This window comes from Acipenser ruthenus, chromosome 5 (genome assembly GCF_902713425.1).
Source record: "Acipenser ruthenus chromosome 5, fAciRut3.2 maternal haplotype, whole genome shotgun sequence".
NCBI lineage: Eukaryota > Metazoa > Chordata > Actinopteri > Acipenseriformes > Acipenseridae > Acipenser > Acipenser ruthenus.
This window is the reverse complement of record NC_081193.1, coordinates 17,102,373-17,120,262: the sequence shown is the minus strand read 5'-3', so window position 1 is coordinate 17,120,262 and position 17,890 is coordinate 17,102,373. Positions and strand designations below refer to the sequence as shown.

General features: G+C 37.9%; 1 protein-coding gene across 1 annotated transcript; it reads left to right on the top strand.

The window, feature by feature from the left end:
- Nucleotides 1-7,182: 7,182 nt before the first annotated feature.
- Nucleotides 7,183-17,407, top strand: LOC117402919 (cytosolic 5'-nucleotidase 1A-like). Its single transcript, XM_034004584.3, has 6 exons — nt 7,183-7,532; nt 7,674-7,841; nt 8,981-9,110; nt 11,025-11,147; nt 13,951-14,135; nt 14,569-17,407. Exons 1-6 carry the CDS (start codon nt 7,410-7,412, stop codon nt 14,932-14,934), a joined length of 1,095 nt encoding a protein of 364 aa, XP_033860475.3. The 5' UTR covers nt 7,183-7,409; the 3' UTR covers nt 14,935-17,407.
- Nucleotides 17,408-17,890: the final 483 nt, after the last annotated feature.

Here is a 17,890-nt window from a genome sequence, read left to right as displayed (position 1 = left end):
GAGTGAAAATGCTGAGGCAACAGTATAAAAGAAAAGTCACTGTAACAAGCATGAAAGCAGATATATACTAATGTGTGCTGTCTTTCTACTTTTCTTCTATCTTTCTATCCTTTTAGGATATACCTTAGTGTGATTTACACATGTTGTTAGGGTGAAGATATTTATATGTATATGTATATAGTAAATGCTAAGAAATTCATCAAGTTTCATTGAAAAGGGTTAATGTGGTTTGAATGTGTTATAATACAAGTCCATGTGGGGTTGATGTAATATCAGATTCCCTGAATATGATATTAATACCTGAATGTGTATTAATGATATAACTGGACTAAATAATGAAACTGCTGTGTCTTAAGAAAAAGAGCAAACTGCTGTGTCTTAAGAAAAGGGCCCCTTGGTGTTTTGGCAGGAATATTGAACTGAAGATGACCAGGGCTAGGAGGGGGGCATCTCGACTGGGTCAGGCTGAAAAGACAGTGAAAGGACAGTGAAACAACCGTAAAACTGCAAACCCAAGCGGTTTGGTGCAAGGAAGACATAAAATATTGATGTCAACAAGTCCCAACTGCAACAACAAGCTACTGGACAAAAGGAAGCAGACAAAAGACAAATCTCAAAGATCTGCAAGTTAAAAAGGCGAGGTACACAAGTGACCTCATGAAAGTAGCTACTCAGCAGAGTGAAAAGACTATAAGTATCCAAGCAAAACTAAACATTTTGCGCTCCACATCGAATGCTAACCAAGGTGCTGTTACTCTGCTAAGCGAAGCAGCAACTCCGGGACCCAAGACGGGACTCCGCCTGAAAACGGACCCAAGAAGAGGAAAGAAGCTGCAAGCAAGTCACTACCACAAGCAACGAGACTGAGACTCGGCTGGAGGACTGCCATAAAACTTACAGAGACTGTAAGTAATAAGTAATAAGTCTGGGTCTGGTTTACACCTAAAACCACAGTATCCAAAGGAAACTGTGCCCTGCTACCTGCACAACTAAAAGATTCAGCAAAGAGGACAGAGCGTACGGGCACTGTTGTGGATCCTGTACAGAGGACTGAAGAATTTGTTGCAGCTGTTGTTGATTCTATCGAGAATTGAAAGCTTTGTTGCCGAGTTTGATCCAATGTAGGACTGAAGACTTTGTTGCTGAGTGGAGAGTTTTTGTACTGGACACTTCAACAGATTCAGTTTCCAAGCCAGCAGACCAAAAGTCTAAGCTTCAAGGAACCGTTGAGTATAATGCCAGTTGCATTTTCTTTTCATGGAACTAAATTAATTAATTGTAACACATTCACATATAATTGAACTGTTAATTATTTAATTTGCACACTTTGCGTGTGAAATAACTTTTAGTGAAACTTGATGAAGTAACTATAAGTAATCTAACTCATATTGCTGTATGAAGAATTTCTTTAAAAGTAATCTTGCCATATCCTTTATAAATTTACCATTAATAAGCTTAATGTGATATATTCTAAGATTGTCTGCATCATTTCAGTTTAGGCTGTATGTGTGTATGTGGGTGTGTATGTGTGTGAGCAAGTTACTAGCTAAGTCACAGCTTGCTTGGGCTGATGAGGTTGCTGCTTGGTGTGTGAGGAGATAGGCAGTGTCATATTTCAGTTGGCCTGCTAGCCGCATGAATGAACAAACACATTTTTTCTTTGTTATATACTAATCACTGTGATCTCAGGCCGTGTACAAATTTGATCCTGGAACCAATCCCATTTTTTGTTCTCGCTAGTACAACCGGCCCCTGAAGCAGCGTATTGTACGTTTTTCACGTATTTCACGTATTGTATTATTTGTGCGATATCGCCCCGATGCCATGGACTGGAAAAATTGGAGGTAATTATATCAATAAATGTACTGTTTGGTGACAGCAGTTTAAAAAAAGTATGTATTTTCCTAATGTTCTCTTTAGAGGAAAAAAATCCAAGGAAGTACTGGTTTTAATACTGATGTGTTGTGAAGAAAGTGTAAACTGGGCAGTTGAGTCTGCTTTATTTATATGGGTTTATTTATTTGTCATCACTTTGACTGCACACTGATGCTCACACTGGCTTACGTTTAAGGGCCATGTGTAATGCATAGGCCGACTTGCTACAGCACTGGGACCGTCTGCGACCTTTCCCCTACTTGACACTGTAGCTGGCAGTGCGCCAGCTCAACGTTTGGGGATTTTCAGTTGGTCTGCTTTGTGTAAAGCTCTGTGAGCTCTGCCACGCTCGGTAGGTAGCTGGTTGCTGTCTGGTGTGTTATGGGCTGTTGTTGCTGTTCGTGGTGCTGAACCTGCTGTGCTTTTAAATAAAAGAGCGTGTTGTTGGTGTCCTCTTGCAATCCCTTAACTCGCTACACGTTTCAGAACCAAGTTTTATTCAGTTTCATTCACGTTGACTGAGTGATGTCTTACATTATTTACTGTCATCTTCACAAGAAATTGCGATACTATAAGTGAGAAACAAACAGGCATATCTGGGTTAATATTGGGGTTCATTTCGATACATCTGATTTCGCTTTGTGATGGTGGTCCACTATAAAAGGCGCTATATAAAATAAATATTGATTGATTGATTTTTATTGCTGTTTTACTAAGCTTTGCAGGTTGTGGAGATTACAATGGTAGAAAAACAATATTTTGGGAGGTGTATGTTTAGCATGGTGTTTTTTGGTATATAATAAGCAATCTCATTTTGATTTTCAGTTTGCTTTGGGAGGTGTAGAAATGGTTGTGGAGTTAAGAATTGTAGGTCTTTCTAATAAATATTGCTTTGAGGGGTGTATGCATTAAAACACTGTTTTTAACAAATAACGTGTGCGTCCTCTGTTTAAATTCATAAATGTAAATAAATAAAATATAAATACACTGTTGAACTTAACTAATTGCATCATCTTATTTCCAACAGATTTTTAGCTAAAAGGAATCAATGCAGTGTTTCTGCTATTTTGTACTTTTTAAGTAGTTTACATTACAGGTACATCTATTAACATGTTTTAGTGGCAAACAGAAAATCTACCACAGTTGTCACTTAATTACTTGCAGGTGCATCAGCAGAATTTCTTGTTCAGGCTGAACATGCAGAGGAAGAAGACGACAAAGAACAACCCAAAGGGCTAAAACACCTGAAGTTAGCCATGCAAGTTAGTTTGAAATAGCTTATTTTAAATCCCGTGATTTTTGTTTAGTGATGTATTTCTTGTAAACAGAACAGGTACTTCGACTAAAGCAGTAACCTTTTATGGTTAAAATGGCATGGGGCCTTTATGGTGAAATCTCATTGAAATCCATCTAAAAGGTAGGCTACCTATGCAGTTACAGACAGTAAACAGGCAGGGAAGCACAAATGAAATTAATAACATTAGAATAAATTTTCAAACAACATAAAGAAGCAGCCTAACTGGTGGTTATGAAATGTTGGGATTAAGTTGTGTTCTTGCTAGGTTGTACCCCTCCAGGCTGCTCCCATTCCCACTTCCACACCCCAGCTGGCAGGCTTGCATGAACATAACATAGTTACTACATGCAGCACTTACACAGCTATCTGATTTAATATAAGTGCAGAAACCAAAGCTCTGGATTTTCTTCAAGTTGTTGCTACACAGAAGAAAGACATTAAGTCTTGTATTTCTAAGGCATATGAAGACAGAGTGAAAAGAAACCAGGAGGTAATGCTCGGTATCATAGACACTATCATATTCATGAGTGAATGAAACATTCCATTACGGGGAGACACATGGAAAGAATTCACAGAGGGGGGGCTCCCAAGTGGCGCATCCGATAAAGGCACTCCGGGTGGAGTGCAGGATGCACTCTATAGCCTGGACGTCGCCTGGGGGAGTTAGGTCGGCCAGGGTGTCCTCGGCTCAACGCGCACCAGCGACCCCTAGACGGGGGTTTGCCTGTAAGCTGCCCGAGAGCTGCGTTGTCCTCCGACGCCGTAGCTCTTGGGTGGCTGCATGGTGAGTCCGCAATGTGGAAGAAAAGCGGTCGGCTGACAGCACACACCTTCTGACTACAATGCCTTCCGATGTTTGGCAATTATTTTCTAAAGTAAGACAGCAAGAAAGAAAAGTAAAGAAAGCAACCGTCAACATCGGGCCAGAACTGGCATTTTATCGGCACTGTCGGCTCGCCTTCGGCATTGGCGACCAATAATCAGGCCAGCAATGGGCCACTGTCTGTACCGTCGTATAATCAGTTGATGTTCTGAACATTATCGGGCCAGTTCTGGCCCGACTCTGGCGAACCTGTTGCATTTTTTTTTCTTTTTTATATATTTATTTACAGCTAGTACACCCACTTAAAATGTATTTTCATTTACAATTGCTTTTTTAGAATAACAGCAGGTATCATTGATTCTGGCCCGATGGCGCTCACCGGAACAGGCCCAGTGGAACCTGTAGAACGGACTCTTTGAGGTGTCGAAATTGAAACCTGTTCGAAATAACAGTCTACAAATGGTATTGTGTGCCTTAAATGTGCATTTTTAAAAAAGCATACCATCTCAAAATCTGCGTTTACATATTGCATCAAAATAGTTATACAATTTTCCAGTGTAACTTCAAATTAACGAAGTTAACACGCAAAACAGTACACAGTATATTAATAATGGTAGTAGAAATAGACATAAAGACAAGCTTACCATGAAACGTTTTCTTTTGAAAACCCCCCATTCACGACGTAAAAATCAGTGTTGTAGAACATGTATCAATGTCTGCGGGTATCAACATCATAACTATTTAAAGTTTTGCTGTTTAAATGTTCTTAAAATGTTCCTTTTAGCACACAAGTCCAACATGACTCGTGCTCTTTCCAAATTAAAGTCTTTATAATTCTCAGGCGCTTCCATTGAAATGTTCATAAGTTTTAGATGATCCTCACGTAAACAAGAGTTTTTGCTGATCTGCACTATGTTCTGACAGCTAAAACCCTGTTCTGCTGGTACACAAGATACAGGTATCATAATTGCAATTGATGCAAGTTTTGCGAAAGCAGGAAAGATGTCAGAATAGTTCTCAGTAAAAACCCTGCAGTCTCATCCATGGTCTTAAAACCACGATTTTTTGAGCATGTGACTGTAAACAGCAGACCTGTCAATTCTCCCATTTTGACCGAGAGTCCTTCTCGAGGACATCTCCTGGGACAGGTTTGTTTTTTTCCTGTATTCAACTGTTATACCCCATTATGTCAGCAAACCTTGTCTACAAAATTCATGGCCATTGTGTGATTATGTAACACAATTTTTGTTCCTGGGTAGTAAGTGTTATTTCCTAATTGCTTATGCCTCAAAAGTATAGAAAATGGCTATTATTCCCTACAAACTTTGCTTTTGTGACCAGGACAGTGATATTTTGAAATTGACCTATTTCCAATGAGAAAACGGGCGAATTTGTGTCTTTTCGTTCACATAAAGTCAGAAGAAAACAACATATGAATCCAAATTAACATGTATTTATACTAAAGTAATACAAAAATGACTACAAAAGATTTAGAAGTGAGTAGTTTTTCGAGATTTACGATTATACTGTAAATCACTTTCACGAATCAGCCCCCAAATGTAGTCTCCCATCATGTTCTCGTTATACTGTCCTTGGTAGCGGCGTTCAAAGTCCAGTATATCCTGGTGGAAGCGCTTGCCTTGCTCCTCCGAGTACACTCCCATGTTCTCCTTGAATTTATCAAGATGAGCATCAAGGATATGGACTTTGAGGGACATCCTACAGCCCATTGTGCCGTAGTTCTTCACCAGAGTCTCAACCAGCTCCACATAGTTTTCGGCCTTGTGATTGCCCAGGAAGCCCCGAACCACTGCGACAAAGCTGTTCCAAGCTGCTTTCTCCTTACTAGTGAGCTTCTTGGGGAATTCATTGCACTCCAGGATCTTCTTTATCTGTGGTCCAACGAAGACACCGGCTTTGACCTTTGCCTCAGACAGCTTAGGGAAGAAGTCTTGAAGGTACTTGAAGGCTGCCGACTCCTTATCTAGAGCTCTGACAAATTGTTTCATAAGGCCCAATTTGATGTGCAGTGGTGGCGTCAGCACCTTCCGGGGGTCCACCAGTGGCTCCCACTTGACGTTGTTCCTCCCCACAGAGAACTCGGTCTGCTGTGGCCAGTCCCGCCTGTGGTAGTGCGCCTTGGTGTCCCTGCTGTCCCAAAGGCAAAGATAGCAGGGAAACTTGGTAAAACCGCCTTGGAGACCATTGCCACCATTTTGAAGTCTCCTATGACCTTGATGCCATCTCAGAAAAATGCAGATATGTATCCACTTAGGCAGCTGGAACTAAACTGAACTGGTAGGCTTAAGGCCCCTGTATTTATACTACTATTTATATTACTGGAAAGTTCTAGAAAGTTCTAGAAGTTACTCCAAGTTTACTCAGCACTGAATCTATCTGGAATGTTCTGGAAAATAGGTAAATTTCAAAATATCACTGTCATGGTCACAAAAGCAAAGTTTGTGGGGAATAATAGCCATTTTCTATACTTTTGAGGCATAAGCAATTAGGAAATAACACTTACTACCCAGGAACAAAAAAAAAAAAAAAAAAAAAAAAAAGTGTTACACGGTGTTATTACTGCAATCCCTCTCTGTACATAGCAGGGTTTAGGACCCAGGGGAGTCCTGTGGTAGGCAGGCATGCATTCAGTGCCGAGGCAAGTCTGTATGTTCAAAAGTTGACAGGTATGAGATTTCAGTTTACAAACCCTCCCGTATTTTGAACTCAATGACAGGTATGCAACAGTGCTCCAATACCAGAAACGTGCGCAGTGCTATATGGGATACTGAGACCTCCGTGGCGGTTTTTTTTTTTAAAAAAGAGGATGCAGGGAGCAGTGGAACCATTTTTGTACGTTGCTATGCATAAAAGTACTTAGTAATATAAACGAAATTATTAGATAGGGATGAAAAGGGGATTTGTGGTCTTTCACATCTGCGTTTTAGAAACGCACTGCTGTTATTTTTTTTTGCGTTTTATTAAAATGTACTCTGTAAACCCAGAATTCTGCGTAAACGCGACCCCTACTAGAGATGGCACCCTACAAAACCTCAAACCAAGTGATCTACATTTATTCATTTTAACTACCCCAGAGTAACAATTAAGAAAAACAACCAAGATTTCTCCAAAAGTTGTATCTTTGGTCAGAAGTATTAAGCATCCAGAGTTCCCAGTGTTACAAATAAACACGAATAAGGTTTTAAAAAAAAAAAGAATTGTGACCTGCCCATCATGAGCAGCCTTCTATCCTAGAGCATTGTGGGGGATTTAGAAACGCCCTTCAATCTCAGCAATGTACAGACTAGTATTTCCGCAATTTGTATAACTGTTTTGGCTTCGTCTTCCTATACAGTTATCGGCAATATTTTTTGTAAGCATTGATATTATTGATACAATTTTCATTACTTAATAATGAGCGAGATGAAAGCAGCGGATGTTTCTGTGAGTAACAAAGATCCGAAGGAAGACGAACACGACTGGGCTGCGGCTAAGGCGTTCTTTGATAAGTTGGGGTCTAAAAAGAGACCCAGACCTGTAAGTGTAACCTACATTAAGTTATTAATATTATAGCGCATATTTTGTTGTTTGTTTGTTTGCTTTAATTTAAAACGATGAGTTTTTTTTTTAAAGTATACTGTAACCTATAACTTTTTTTCCCCAATTTTTCCTACACAGCCCAAACCCCAAAATGCTGTCACGATCGCCGTGTCTTCACGGACACTGTTCAATATGGTGAAAGAAAGACAATTCTACGAAGATGAAGGGGTGGAAAAATATGTAGCGTACCAACAGGAGCACGAAAATGAGCCCCTGATGCCTGGAGCGGCTTTCCCGTTTGTAAAGGTAGGTGTGTGCAGGACTAGTTAACGATGCGATTCCTGTACTTCATTGATATCTTACATAGCATTCATTTTGTGATAACTGCTCTGTACTTGTATTATCTTTCTCATCCGTCTAAATGCTCAAACTGCAAATGTGCATCGCCAATAGTGGCAGTGTCACACGAGGAAGGGAATCGTATACAGAAAACAGAAAGGCCTGGCTTTTGACAGATCTTATTTAAGCACTTTCTTTCGTTAAAATGTGGTTTGGTTCTTTAAAAAAAAAAGCACATCCTTTTATACACCTTCTACAGCGATTACCTATCATGGTAAGAGGGCACTGAGTTGAATGCATAACAACTTACATGTTTCATGTAAAATAATATCAAGGAGCATACCATTCTATGTACTGCAAAAGATGTACTCTGAATACTGTGATTGGTCAGCAGGAACTGAAAATCCACAAAAACAAACTGTACAATCATGTCAAAAGCATAGGAAGTAACCTTTCCTTTATCGATATCCATAAAAATGTAAAACTACTGGCATGAAAATAGCACTAAAGCTAGTGAGAGGTACAAGTGCACCATGAATATGAACAGTACTATTTATTATGAATCTAAAGGGATGATACAAAATGGCCATATGTATTGAAAACAACAAACAGCAATGAGTCATTCAAGACAAACTTAGAGATAAGCATGGGCAGGTTTTAAGAGTAAGTAGCGGGGTTCCGAAAAATATAGTGTTACACGACCCCGCCTACAACTGTTTAAATACTGTACCTATCATTTTTTTGTTTCAAAGCTCTTTTCAAAAGGGCTGCTCTAGTGCATTGATAGTGTAAGGATTATTGCCCACGTTGTCAAACATATAACATAGCATTAACGATCCATGATGTGGTACGGAACAGAAAAGCTCTTCCTGCAGTGATTTAGAGGACAGATCTCACCCCAGTGCGCTAGAACAGACATTTTGAAAACAGCTTTGAAACAGACTTTAAAGTTATAAGTGTAAAAATTTGTCAGGATGTTAACAATGAAAATAAAAATTGCAGGTACGTTATGTAAATAATTGTAGCAACATGTGGGGATGTGTAACTCTATTTTTCAGAACCCTGCTACTTACATGGTAAGGACTCTGTATTTGTCTTTTTCACAGGCAATAATGACAGTTAATGCCCGTCTACGGGAACTGTATCCTGATAGCGAGGAACTGTTTGATATTGTTCTGATGACTAACAACCACGCCCAGGTTGGAGTGCGGCTCATTAACAGCATCAACCATTATGGTATGTATATAAATTAAAGGGAAAATCCTTTAGGTGGGTCTGTTCAGTTAATATACATAGTAGCTTTTTGCATTGCAGCATACACCGGATTAATTCTCCAGTCTGAAAGTTTAGTAGTAACAGACTTTGTCTTAGAGCCACCTCCTTATTTAGCTATGTTGTAAGGTCTGTATAACTATATGCAGTCACTTAAAATATTATATTTTCATATTAGTTAGCCCTTTGACCAGTTGTGTAACTCCTAGGAGGGAGACTGTATGGCAACAAGGTCTGCACTTATTTAACAAGTGTCAAAACTGTGCAAATCAGGGGAGTCTGGTACACACCTTTTTCACAAAATGTCATAGGTAACACACAAGGTGAAGGTGCACAGGTTTCACAGAGAAGATACAAAAACACCATCCCTTGCTTAAGCACAAAATTATACCAAAAATAAATAAACATACACCAAGCAGCTAAATATTTATAAATACTATATGATGCTTGCAAACACAATCTGTAGCAGCTGATTGCTTTGTCTGAAAGTGTGACTAATATACTTGCTTGCAAGATGATTTTCCTTATGTGTAAACAAAACAAATTTGCTTCTGCTTTGGTCCTCACAAACTTAATAAGGAATGTCAGTCTAGGTAGTTCATGACAAAGCATTGTGCGTTTCCTGTATATCCTTTTCCAGGGAGTGGCCAACACATACAGTATTGATAGATACTATGAAAAAGAGTCGGTATATCTAGCGTGGGATATATTTTTGTTATCTCACTTGAGTGGATAACATGCTTACTGGGACTAGTTTTGAATGTGTCTTTGTTTACATTCCAATCCAGTGGTGTGCTGCTGAAATTCAGGACGGAGCTGCGTGTCAGTAGTTCAGACAATACTGCCACCTATACGTGTTTAAAACAACTTTAAAATGTCTGAAATAATTTAATGTTTTGTTGTTTTTCTTGAACGAGTTTAGTCAAGAAATGCCAGTTACCTATCTGCCTGCGTCTGACTTATCCAAACAGCCTGTGTGTAGCCCTTTCATTAATACTGGTAACAGCAGGAAACAACATAGTTTAGTCAAGAAATGCCAGTTAGCATCTGCCTGCGTCTGACTTACCCAAACAGCCTGTCTGTAGCCCTTTCATTAATACTGGTAACGGCAGGAAATAACAGAGTTTAGTCAAGAAATGCCAGTTACCTATCTGCCTGCATCTGACTTATCCAAACAGCCTGTGTGTAGCCCTTTCATTAAAACTGGTTAAGGTAGGAAACAACAGAGAGGATGTAAATTGACAGACTGAGCTCAAGGTTCTATCTAAAGATGGTAGCAAAGAGGCCATAAACAGGGTTCAAAATGTATCCATGTCAAAGCACAGTCTGTTGACAATGAAAGTAAAGATCCGCCAGGTAAAATAATCCCTGAATTTATTTTAATATAAAAATGTACAATTTTTTTTGCTATTTATTTTAAATATATGCTTGTGGTATAAACAGAATATTGAATGATTGTCTTGCGGTGAATAAAAACCGTATACCACGAATGATCATTCAGTATTCTCTATATATTCTTCTTTTTCTTAAGCAATGGAATAAATCATATAAAATATATTGACAGCAAACATAACAGTAGTATTAATGTGTTAATGGAAAGATAATGTGGTTCTTTCTTTCTTTCTTTCTTTCTTTATTTGTCCAACTTGAGGAAGGCCCCACATTCTGAAGTGTTTTCCATGTGAATTTGGCTATGAATAAAATGTGATGAGGGAAAATGTTTTATAAATCATCGGTATTTGGTACAATAAAAATAAATCAGCTATATTCACTCCAGCCATCCTGTTTTGTTTCTCATATAAACTACATCAAAAGAATATAGTCATTTTAGTATCTGTTGTTACTGATACAAATGTATCTTTGTTTTGTCTATTATAGATTTAACAATTGAGAGATTCTGTATGACTGGTGGAAAAAGCCCCATTGGTTACCTGAAGGCTTACCTTACCAACCTCTACCTTTCAAAGGATTCTGAAAAAGTCCATGAGGCGATAGAAGAAGGTATGAAAAAGTGACAGGTTGAAGAATCCTTCTGCAGTATTCCTCAGGCAAGATCTGTTAACGGGTATCATTTACAGGGACTATAATCCCTCTGAAACCAAAACAATGTTGTTCTTAATGTTATTCTTCTTCATAAAAAAAACATATACTATTGAAATAGACCAAAAAGCGTATATTTTTACAGTGTAAATAGGAAATAATCTGACGGACCTGAACACAACTACACCACAATCGATATATCGTTCTGCAAAAAAAACGATGCATCGATTCATTGGTGTTGTGAAAGGGTAAAAAAACAAAAAAAAAGTAATAATAGTACATAAAAAGCTTTAAAACTATTATGCATATTCAATTCATTACATCGGTTTATGCATATAGTAATTAAAAAACATAATAATTTTTTTTTTTTTTCCTTTCGTGTTGATTTGTACCAGTTGGGGGTCAAAACAAAATTCAAGAAAAAAAAAAAGTTACCACTGTCCACAGCAGTTTAGTTAGAAGAGTTTTGTCCATGGCTTATATTTGAATTGTGTTAAAGAACATGATAGTGTCCACATTCTGTTTTAATTTAAGCGATGACTGGCACTTGCTTACAATCTGCCCAGCATTACTGAAAACTTGCTCACTTGGTTGTTTTTCTTAATTTTTACTCTGGGGTAGTTCAAATGAATAAATGCAGATTTTGTTTGAAGTTTTGTAGGGTGCCATCTCCAGAGGTTGCATTTACGCAGAATTCTGAATTATATACACAGGACATCTTATTAAAACGCAAACAAATAACAGCAGAGCGTTTCTAAAACACAGATGTAAAAGACCACAGATCCCCTTTTCATTTCTATCCAATAATTTTGTTTATATTACGAAGTAGTTTTATGCAATGCAACGTGTAAAAATGGTTCCACTGCTCCCTGCATCCTCTTCTTTTAAAAGAAAGAAAAAAAAGCAGCTGCGGAGGTCTCAGTATCCCATATAGCACTGTGCACATCCCTGGTATTAGAGAGACTCAGTAATCTGTATCGGAGACACTCAAGCAAGAATTTGGACAAGTAAAACACATGCTCAAAAAATTGTGGTTTGAAGACTGTGGATGAGGCCTGCAGGGTTTTTATTGAGAACTATTCCGACATCTTTCCTGCTTTCGCAAAACTTGCAGCAATTGCAATTACAATACCCATATCTTGTGTACCAGTAGAACAAGGTTTTAACTGTCAGAACAGAGTGCAGACCGGCAAACACTCATTTACATGAGGATCATCTAAAACATGACAATTAAAATGGAAGCTTCTGAGAATTATTAAGACTTTAATTTGGAAAGAGCAAGAGTCATTTTTGACTTGTGTGCTAAAATGAAAATTTAAAGAACCTTTAAAACAGCAAAACTGTAAACATTAATTTAGAAAATAATTGGAAGGCAATGTAGCTTAGTCAATACAGTATTTCTAATTCAAGCACAATGCTCTTAACTTGCTCTGTTACTTTGAAGACTCCTGCACAGATCCATTCCCATTAGTAAACACTTGCAGGGTGCGGGGTGGGGCAGGGGGGAGCAGGAGAGCTCAATCGCATGCAGATTCAGTGAGTCAGACCTGAGGGGAGCAGAGAAGCTCTGCTCTTCATGCAAAAAATAATTGCAGATTCCAAATTAAATAAAAAATAAAAGCTTTTATTAGGGAGCTCCCCTAAATCCCCTATGATTAATGCTTGTGACAGGGTAGCCGTCTGCCATGTGGGAGCGTGCATTCGCTGCTGAGTGACAGGCAGGAGATCGAGACGGAGGTTGAAGTTGATACGCCCCGCAGACAAACAGGATTTATTTACATATCAACACACTGAACATGTCACGTAACACTACCAGTAATGATAGCGCACGGATTACATACAATACAGTGTACCAAATGTTTGGTGGGATCTACAATCTCTGAACTAATCTTCTCATTTCAATAATAAACAAACTCGCCCGAGTGTCGGCGGGTTCAACTTGCTTATTCACTCTTCGGTATCCAACACTGGTTCTCTCTCACTCACACTCATATACACACACACACACACACACACACACACACACGTCCCCAAATTTAAGCTTCTTTAGCCCACACGACGGATTACTGTATTGACCCACGTGATTGAGCAGAAATGGTATATAATCTCGCTTTAGCCACTCCATCGTCACTGAATGTACCACCTACCTATACGTCCTCCTCAATTTAAAGCAAACAAAAAGTTGCTTATTAATTAACACTTTACATGACTACTAATTGTGCAACCACACCAAACTGTGTCCCTACTTAAATGTTACCCTTGTTCTTCTCTCAGAAGTTCTCCTGTCAGAAGCAAAATAATGTGAACACCGCAAAAGTAATGAGTGATATGTTCAACAAGAGGGATATTAATAATGTATAGACTGTCCTCAAATGTTGGTCTTTCTGTGTTTTACATTGGCAACCCATACCCATCTGTGAAGCAAAGGAAGGAAGGAAAGGCCTCAGTGGAGGGGACTGTGATTACACCCACAGTATGTAGCAACACAGCTAAATACTGTTTCACAATTAACCGTCCCTTTACAGTCAGCATTGAAGTAATCGGTTAACTTTTATACTTGGCACTAATGTCTCTGGAATACAGCACCCTAACATCATTCTGGGGTATTGGCTGAGATGTGCCCCCTACTTCCCAACCCTCCCAAGTACAGAGACTGTGGCAGTCGCCAGTCATTGCTAAGCTTCCATGGCCAGAATCCATGGTCAAAATGGCTGGTAAATGGCCTCATGAAAAGTAACAGTGTGTCTCTTTTTTTTTTCCCCAGGTATTGCAGCTGCCACCATGTTCAACATTGAAAAAGAAATCCAGCTGTGTGACAATCAGCTGAGGGTTGCTTTTGATGGGGATGCTGTTCTCTTCTCTGATGAATCAGAACAGATTGTGAAGGAACATGGATTAGACTCATTTTTTGAACATGAGAAAACTTTTGAGAACAAACCTCTGGCACAGGTAGAGTTCTTTTATTTTAATTCAACAACATTAAACACACTGGGTCAGTTGCAACGTTGCACTTAAACTGGTTTATATATAAACATAGACTGGTTTCAAACGGGTCTAAAATAAACCAGTAAGGTCGTGTTCTGGCACTTAATTGGCTTTTGTGTTTAGACCTGTGTAATGGTCTAACTGGGGTTGAACCAGACCTCAGGCTAGTACCAAGATAGTCTGAGTCAGTGGAACATTGTAATTGAACCGTAGGGTTCAAGTCCATAAGCTGAGGCATTCTGTCTCTCTATTCAGTTTCCTCTTATGAAGACTTTAACAGGGTTTAGAATACAATGAAAGCACCATTCAGATAACCTCAGACTGTAATTTGAGGGAGAAAAAAAAAACATTTAGATGCTGTTATATGTTTAACTAAAGACATTTTCAATTTGTTCAGGGTCCCTTGAAATGCTTTTTGGAGGCCCTGGGAAAACTCCAGCGAAAATTCTACGCAAAAAATGAGCGTATGGACTGCCCAATCAGGACCTACCTGGTGACTGCAAGGAGTGCTGCAAGTTCAGGGGCCAGAGCTCTGAAGACCCTGAGGAGTTGGGGCTTGGAGATTGATGAGGCACTTTTCCTGGCTGGGGCCCCCAAGGGGCCGCTTCTGGAAAAGATCCGCCCTCATATCTTCTTTGATGATCAAATGTTCCACATTGAGGGTGCTCAACAGCTGGGTACCATTGCTGCACATGTGCCTTATGGAATTGGTCAGAAGTACAACAAGGGCAAGCTTAAAGAGGAGAATCCTACGAAGAAGTAACAGAACAAGGGTGTGGGTTAATGTTTTGGGGATTGGTGGAAGCTGCAGTTATATTCTCTACTGGTTTTAAATGGAAACAGCTGTCTTTCTGTGGGAATTTCCTATTCATATGCGGGTGCTGCTTTTAAATTCCATGTTATCCCCCTGACGTTTTGGTTAACGTACTTACTTCAGATTTAAGCAAGATGATTGTCAAGATGATTTAAATGATTTAGCTGCCTTATCTATCTGCATTACAAAGCAAAAATATCCTTTGGAAAGCCTATGACAGACTTGTCTTTTTAGAGTTATTTGAACTGTCATGAGGTTGTTTCAAATGAAGTAAAATATTAGATTTGCAGGTAGCCAACAAAATACTATTTAAGGGACCATATACGTTGTAGAAATGTACCAAACCACAATGCAAGCAACAGTTACAAAGGTGTCTCTGCATATTACATTTGCAGATCCTCTGTCTATGATGTCTAGCACACTAGGGGTATGCTGCTCCTCTGGAGGTATTCATTGTAATTTAAATATTGGGTGAAATAACTTGTACATGACATACACAAAAGGATGTGTTTATTCTAAAGATAGCAAATGTTAAAATCAGAGTAGAGTAGTTGGGCTGCATTATGTTTAAAGCACTGTGGAACTTGTCAAAGACAGCCTCAATCTTGAATTCCCTGTATTCATTTTAAGACTGTTGTGCCTACTTTGACTTTATAGCACCATACCTACAATAATAAGAGAAAAAGATATAATCATGCTGTTCACGTTTGCTTTAGTGCAAGTTGCACTGTACAGTGCTGCAACACCTTGCTTTTTAACATAGTCAGCCATCTGCTTGTATTAATAGCCAAAGATAAATCAAGAATAGTTAAGGTGGGTGGAATAGATTCCATGAAGTCTATACTTGGATAGCCTTCTCTCACTGTCTATTGATTACCTTTTTGACATATATGTGTGGGCAACATGTTCACTGAGTTTAAGAATGTTAAAATATAAGTAACGTAATTAATTTACAGTCAGTGTGATACCTCAAAGAAAATGCACATGAAAATGCCGACAAAAACTTGTAGAACACATGCATGGTTGTACAGTAGTTCAGAGTAACATCACAGTTAAAATGGAAGACTTTTTTAATGCCTACCCCATTAACATTAAAGATTGTACAGTATTTATCGAGATTACTCATGACTTCAAGGTAATGTTGCATTTTACCCCTGAAAATACATTTTACTCTCTTGTATTAAAATTAGAGAGTAAGTTACTCCCAGACCCAAAACATTATCTGATAATGTTAGACCACCCAGCCATGGTAAATTACTTACTGGTGTGTGTCCTTAATTTTTGTCTTTAGTTGTTCAGTAGTTCAGCTAGTCTGCTGTACATGAAACAAAGGAAAATACTTCAATTCATTTCGGTTTTTAAAGTTGTTTTCTATTGTCTAAAACTATTATTATTATTATTTATTTCTTAGCAGACGCACTTATCCAGGGCAACTTACAGTTGTTACAAGATATCACATTATTTTTACATACAATTACCCATTTATATAGTTGGGTTTTTACGGGAGCAATCAAGGGTACAGCAGCAACATTGAAATTTGTTCATTTCTTACTACACTACATAACTGTTCTTTGCGGCCCAATTTAGTAAACTGAGTGACTCTTACCTTATAATGTTGAAAAACAGTGATTTAGTTGGAAGTTTGAATTGTCAGCAGAATGATACAAATAGATTACAGTGCATAGTGGTATGTTGTACTGTATCCTTTTTTATACCATGAAAATACATGCAAAACGGACACAGTATGTCTACAGTTTCTTGTTGGCAAATGCAAATTGTACAGTTATGAATGTATGTTTTAACAAACTGGGGACAGACGAAAATACAAAACATAATGGGCGACACATTTTATATATATATATATATATATATATATATATATATATATATATATATATATATATATATATATATATATATATATAAAAGCTTTTAACAGTGCATTTGAAGATATGTATGGAAATGCATGTAACTCAGGACGAAATGGTTATTGTAGCCTTTGCCAACGAAGGTACAACAAAATAAGTTATTTAAACCTGGTTCATTGCTTCCAAATCCTGCACAAAAGCACCTTCTCTGGCCACAACATCGCATTTCATTTTGAATTGAATCTGCTTTTGACCAACTCTGAGGACATCTGTTTTTTAGTCCCATGTGAATCATGCTAAAGACGTTATTTAAACAAAACATGCACTTAGGTTTCTTATAAAATTTTTTTAAAAGTTTTTCATCAGTGCTTTTTTTATTTTATTTTTTTAGTATTCACTTTATTTTTCCAAGTTTTGTAGTTGCTTGGTGAAGAATGTAATGTGCACATTCTGAATGTTAGTATGTGTGCTGGATTAACTTTAACTTTGAATCTTGCTGTCAGTTTTATTTTTTCCTAATATTTGTACTGCAATAAAGCTGGTTTGAAGTGCAATCTGTGTAAATATTATTTGAATCAGTTTTCAATGTTATCCCCATGTGGATGATAAATATCCATGGTGCCAAGAGAACACACCATTCATACAAGTACAGTATGACACACTTAGCTGGTTGAGAACCGCTCAGCCAATAGTTATTAAATATTTCTATAATCCACTCACCGGGATAAACCAGGATACGATTTAAAAGCACTTGGGAGTCATCTTCTGTATTCATCCTGGGATTAACCTTAAAATAAAATAGGAGGATAATACAGTGCAGGGGATTCCCGTGCTGTAAAAAAATACAGCTGTAAAATGCTTTAAAAAAATACAGCCTTTTTAATTATATATATATATATCTATATATCTATATATCTATATATATATATATATATATATATATATATATATATATATATCTATATATATATATATATATATATATATATATATATATATATAAATTTCTAGAATATTGTTACATTTTTGGGGTAACG

What these genes read in the sequence shown, in the direction of transcription:
- LOC117402919 (XM_034004584.3), top strand. Translation starts at nt 7,410, where the DNA reads ATGAGCGAGATGAAAGCAGCGGATGTTTCTGTGAGTAACAAAGATCCG. An exon ending in TAACAGCATCAACCATTATG is followed by an intron (nt 9,111 to 11,024) that starts GTATGTATATAA and finishes TGTCTATTATAG; the next exon opens with ATTTAACAATTGAGAGATTC. An exon ending in AGAACAAACCTCTGGCACAG is followed by an intron (nt 14,136 to 14,568) that starts GTAGAGTTCTTT and finishes CAATTTGTTCAG; the next exon opens with GGTCCCTTGAAATGCTTTTT.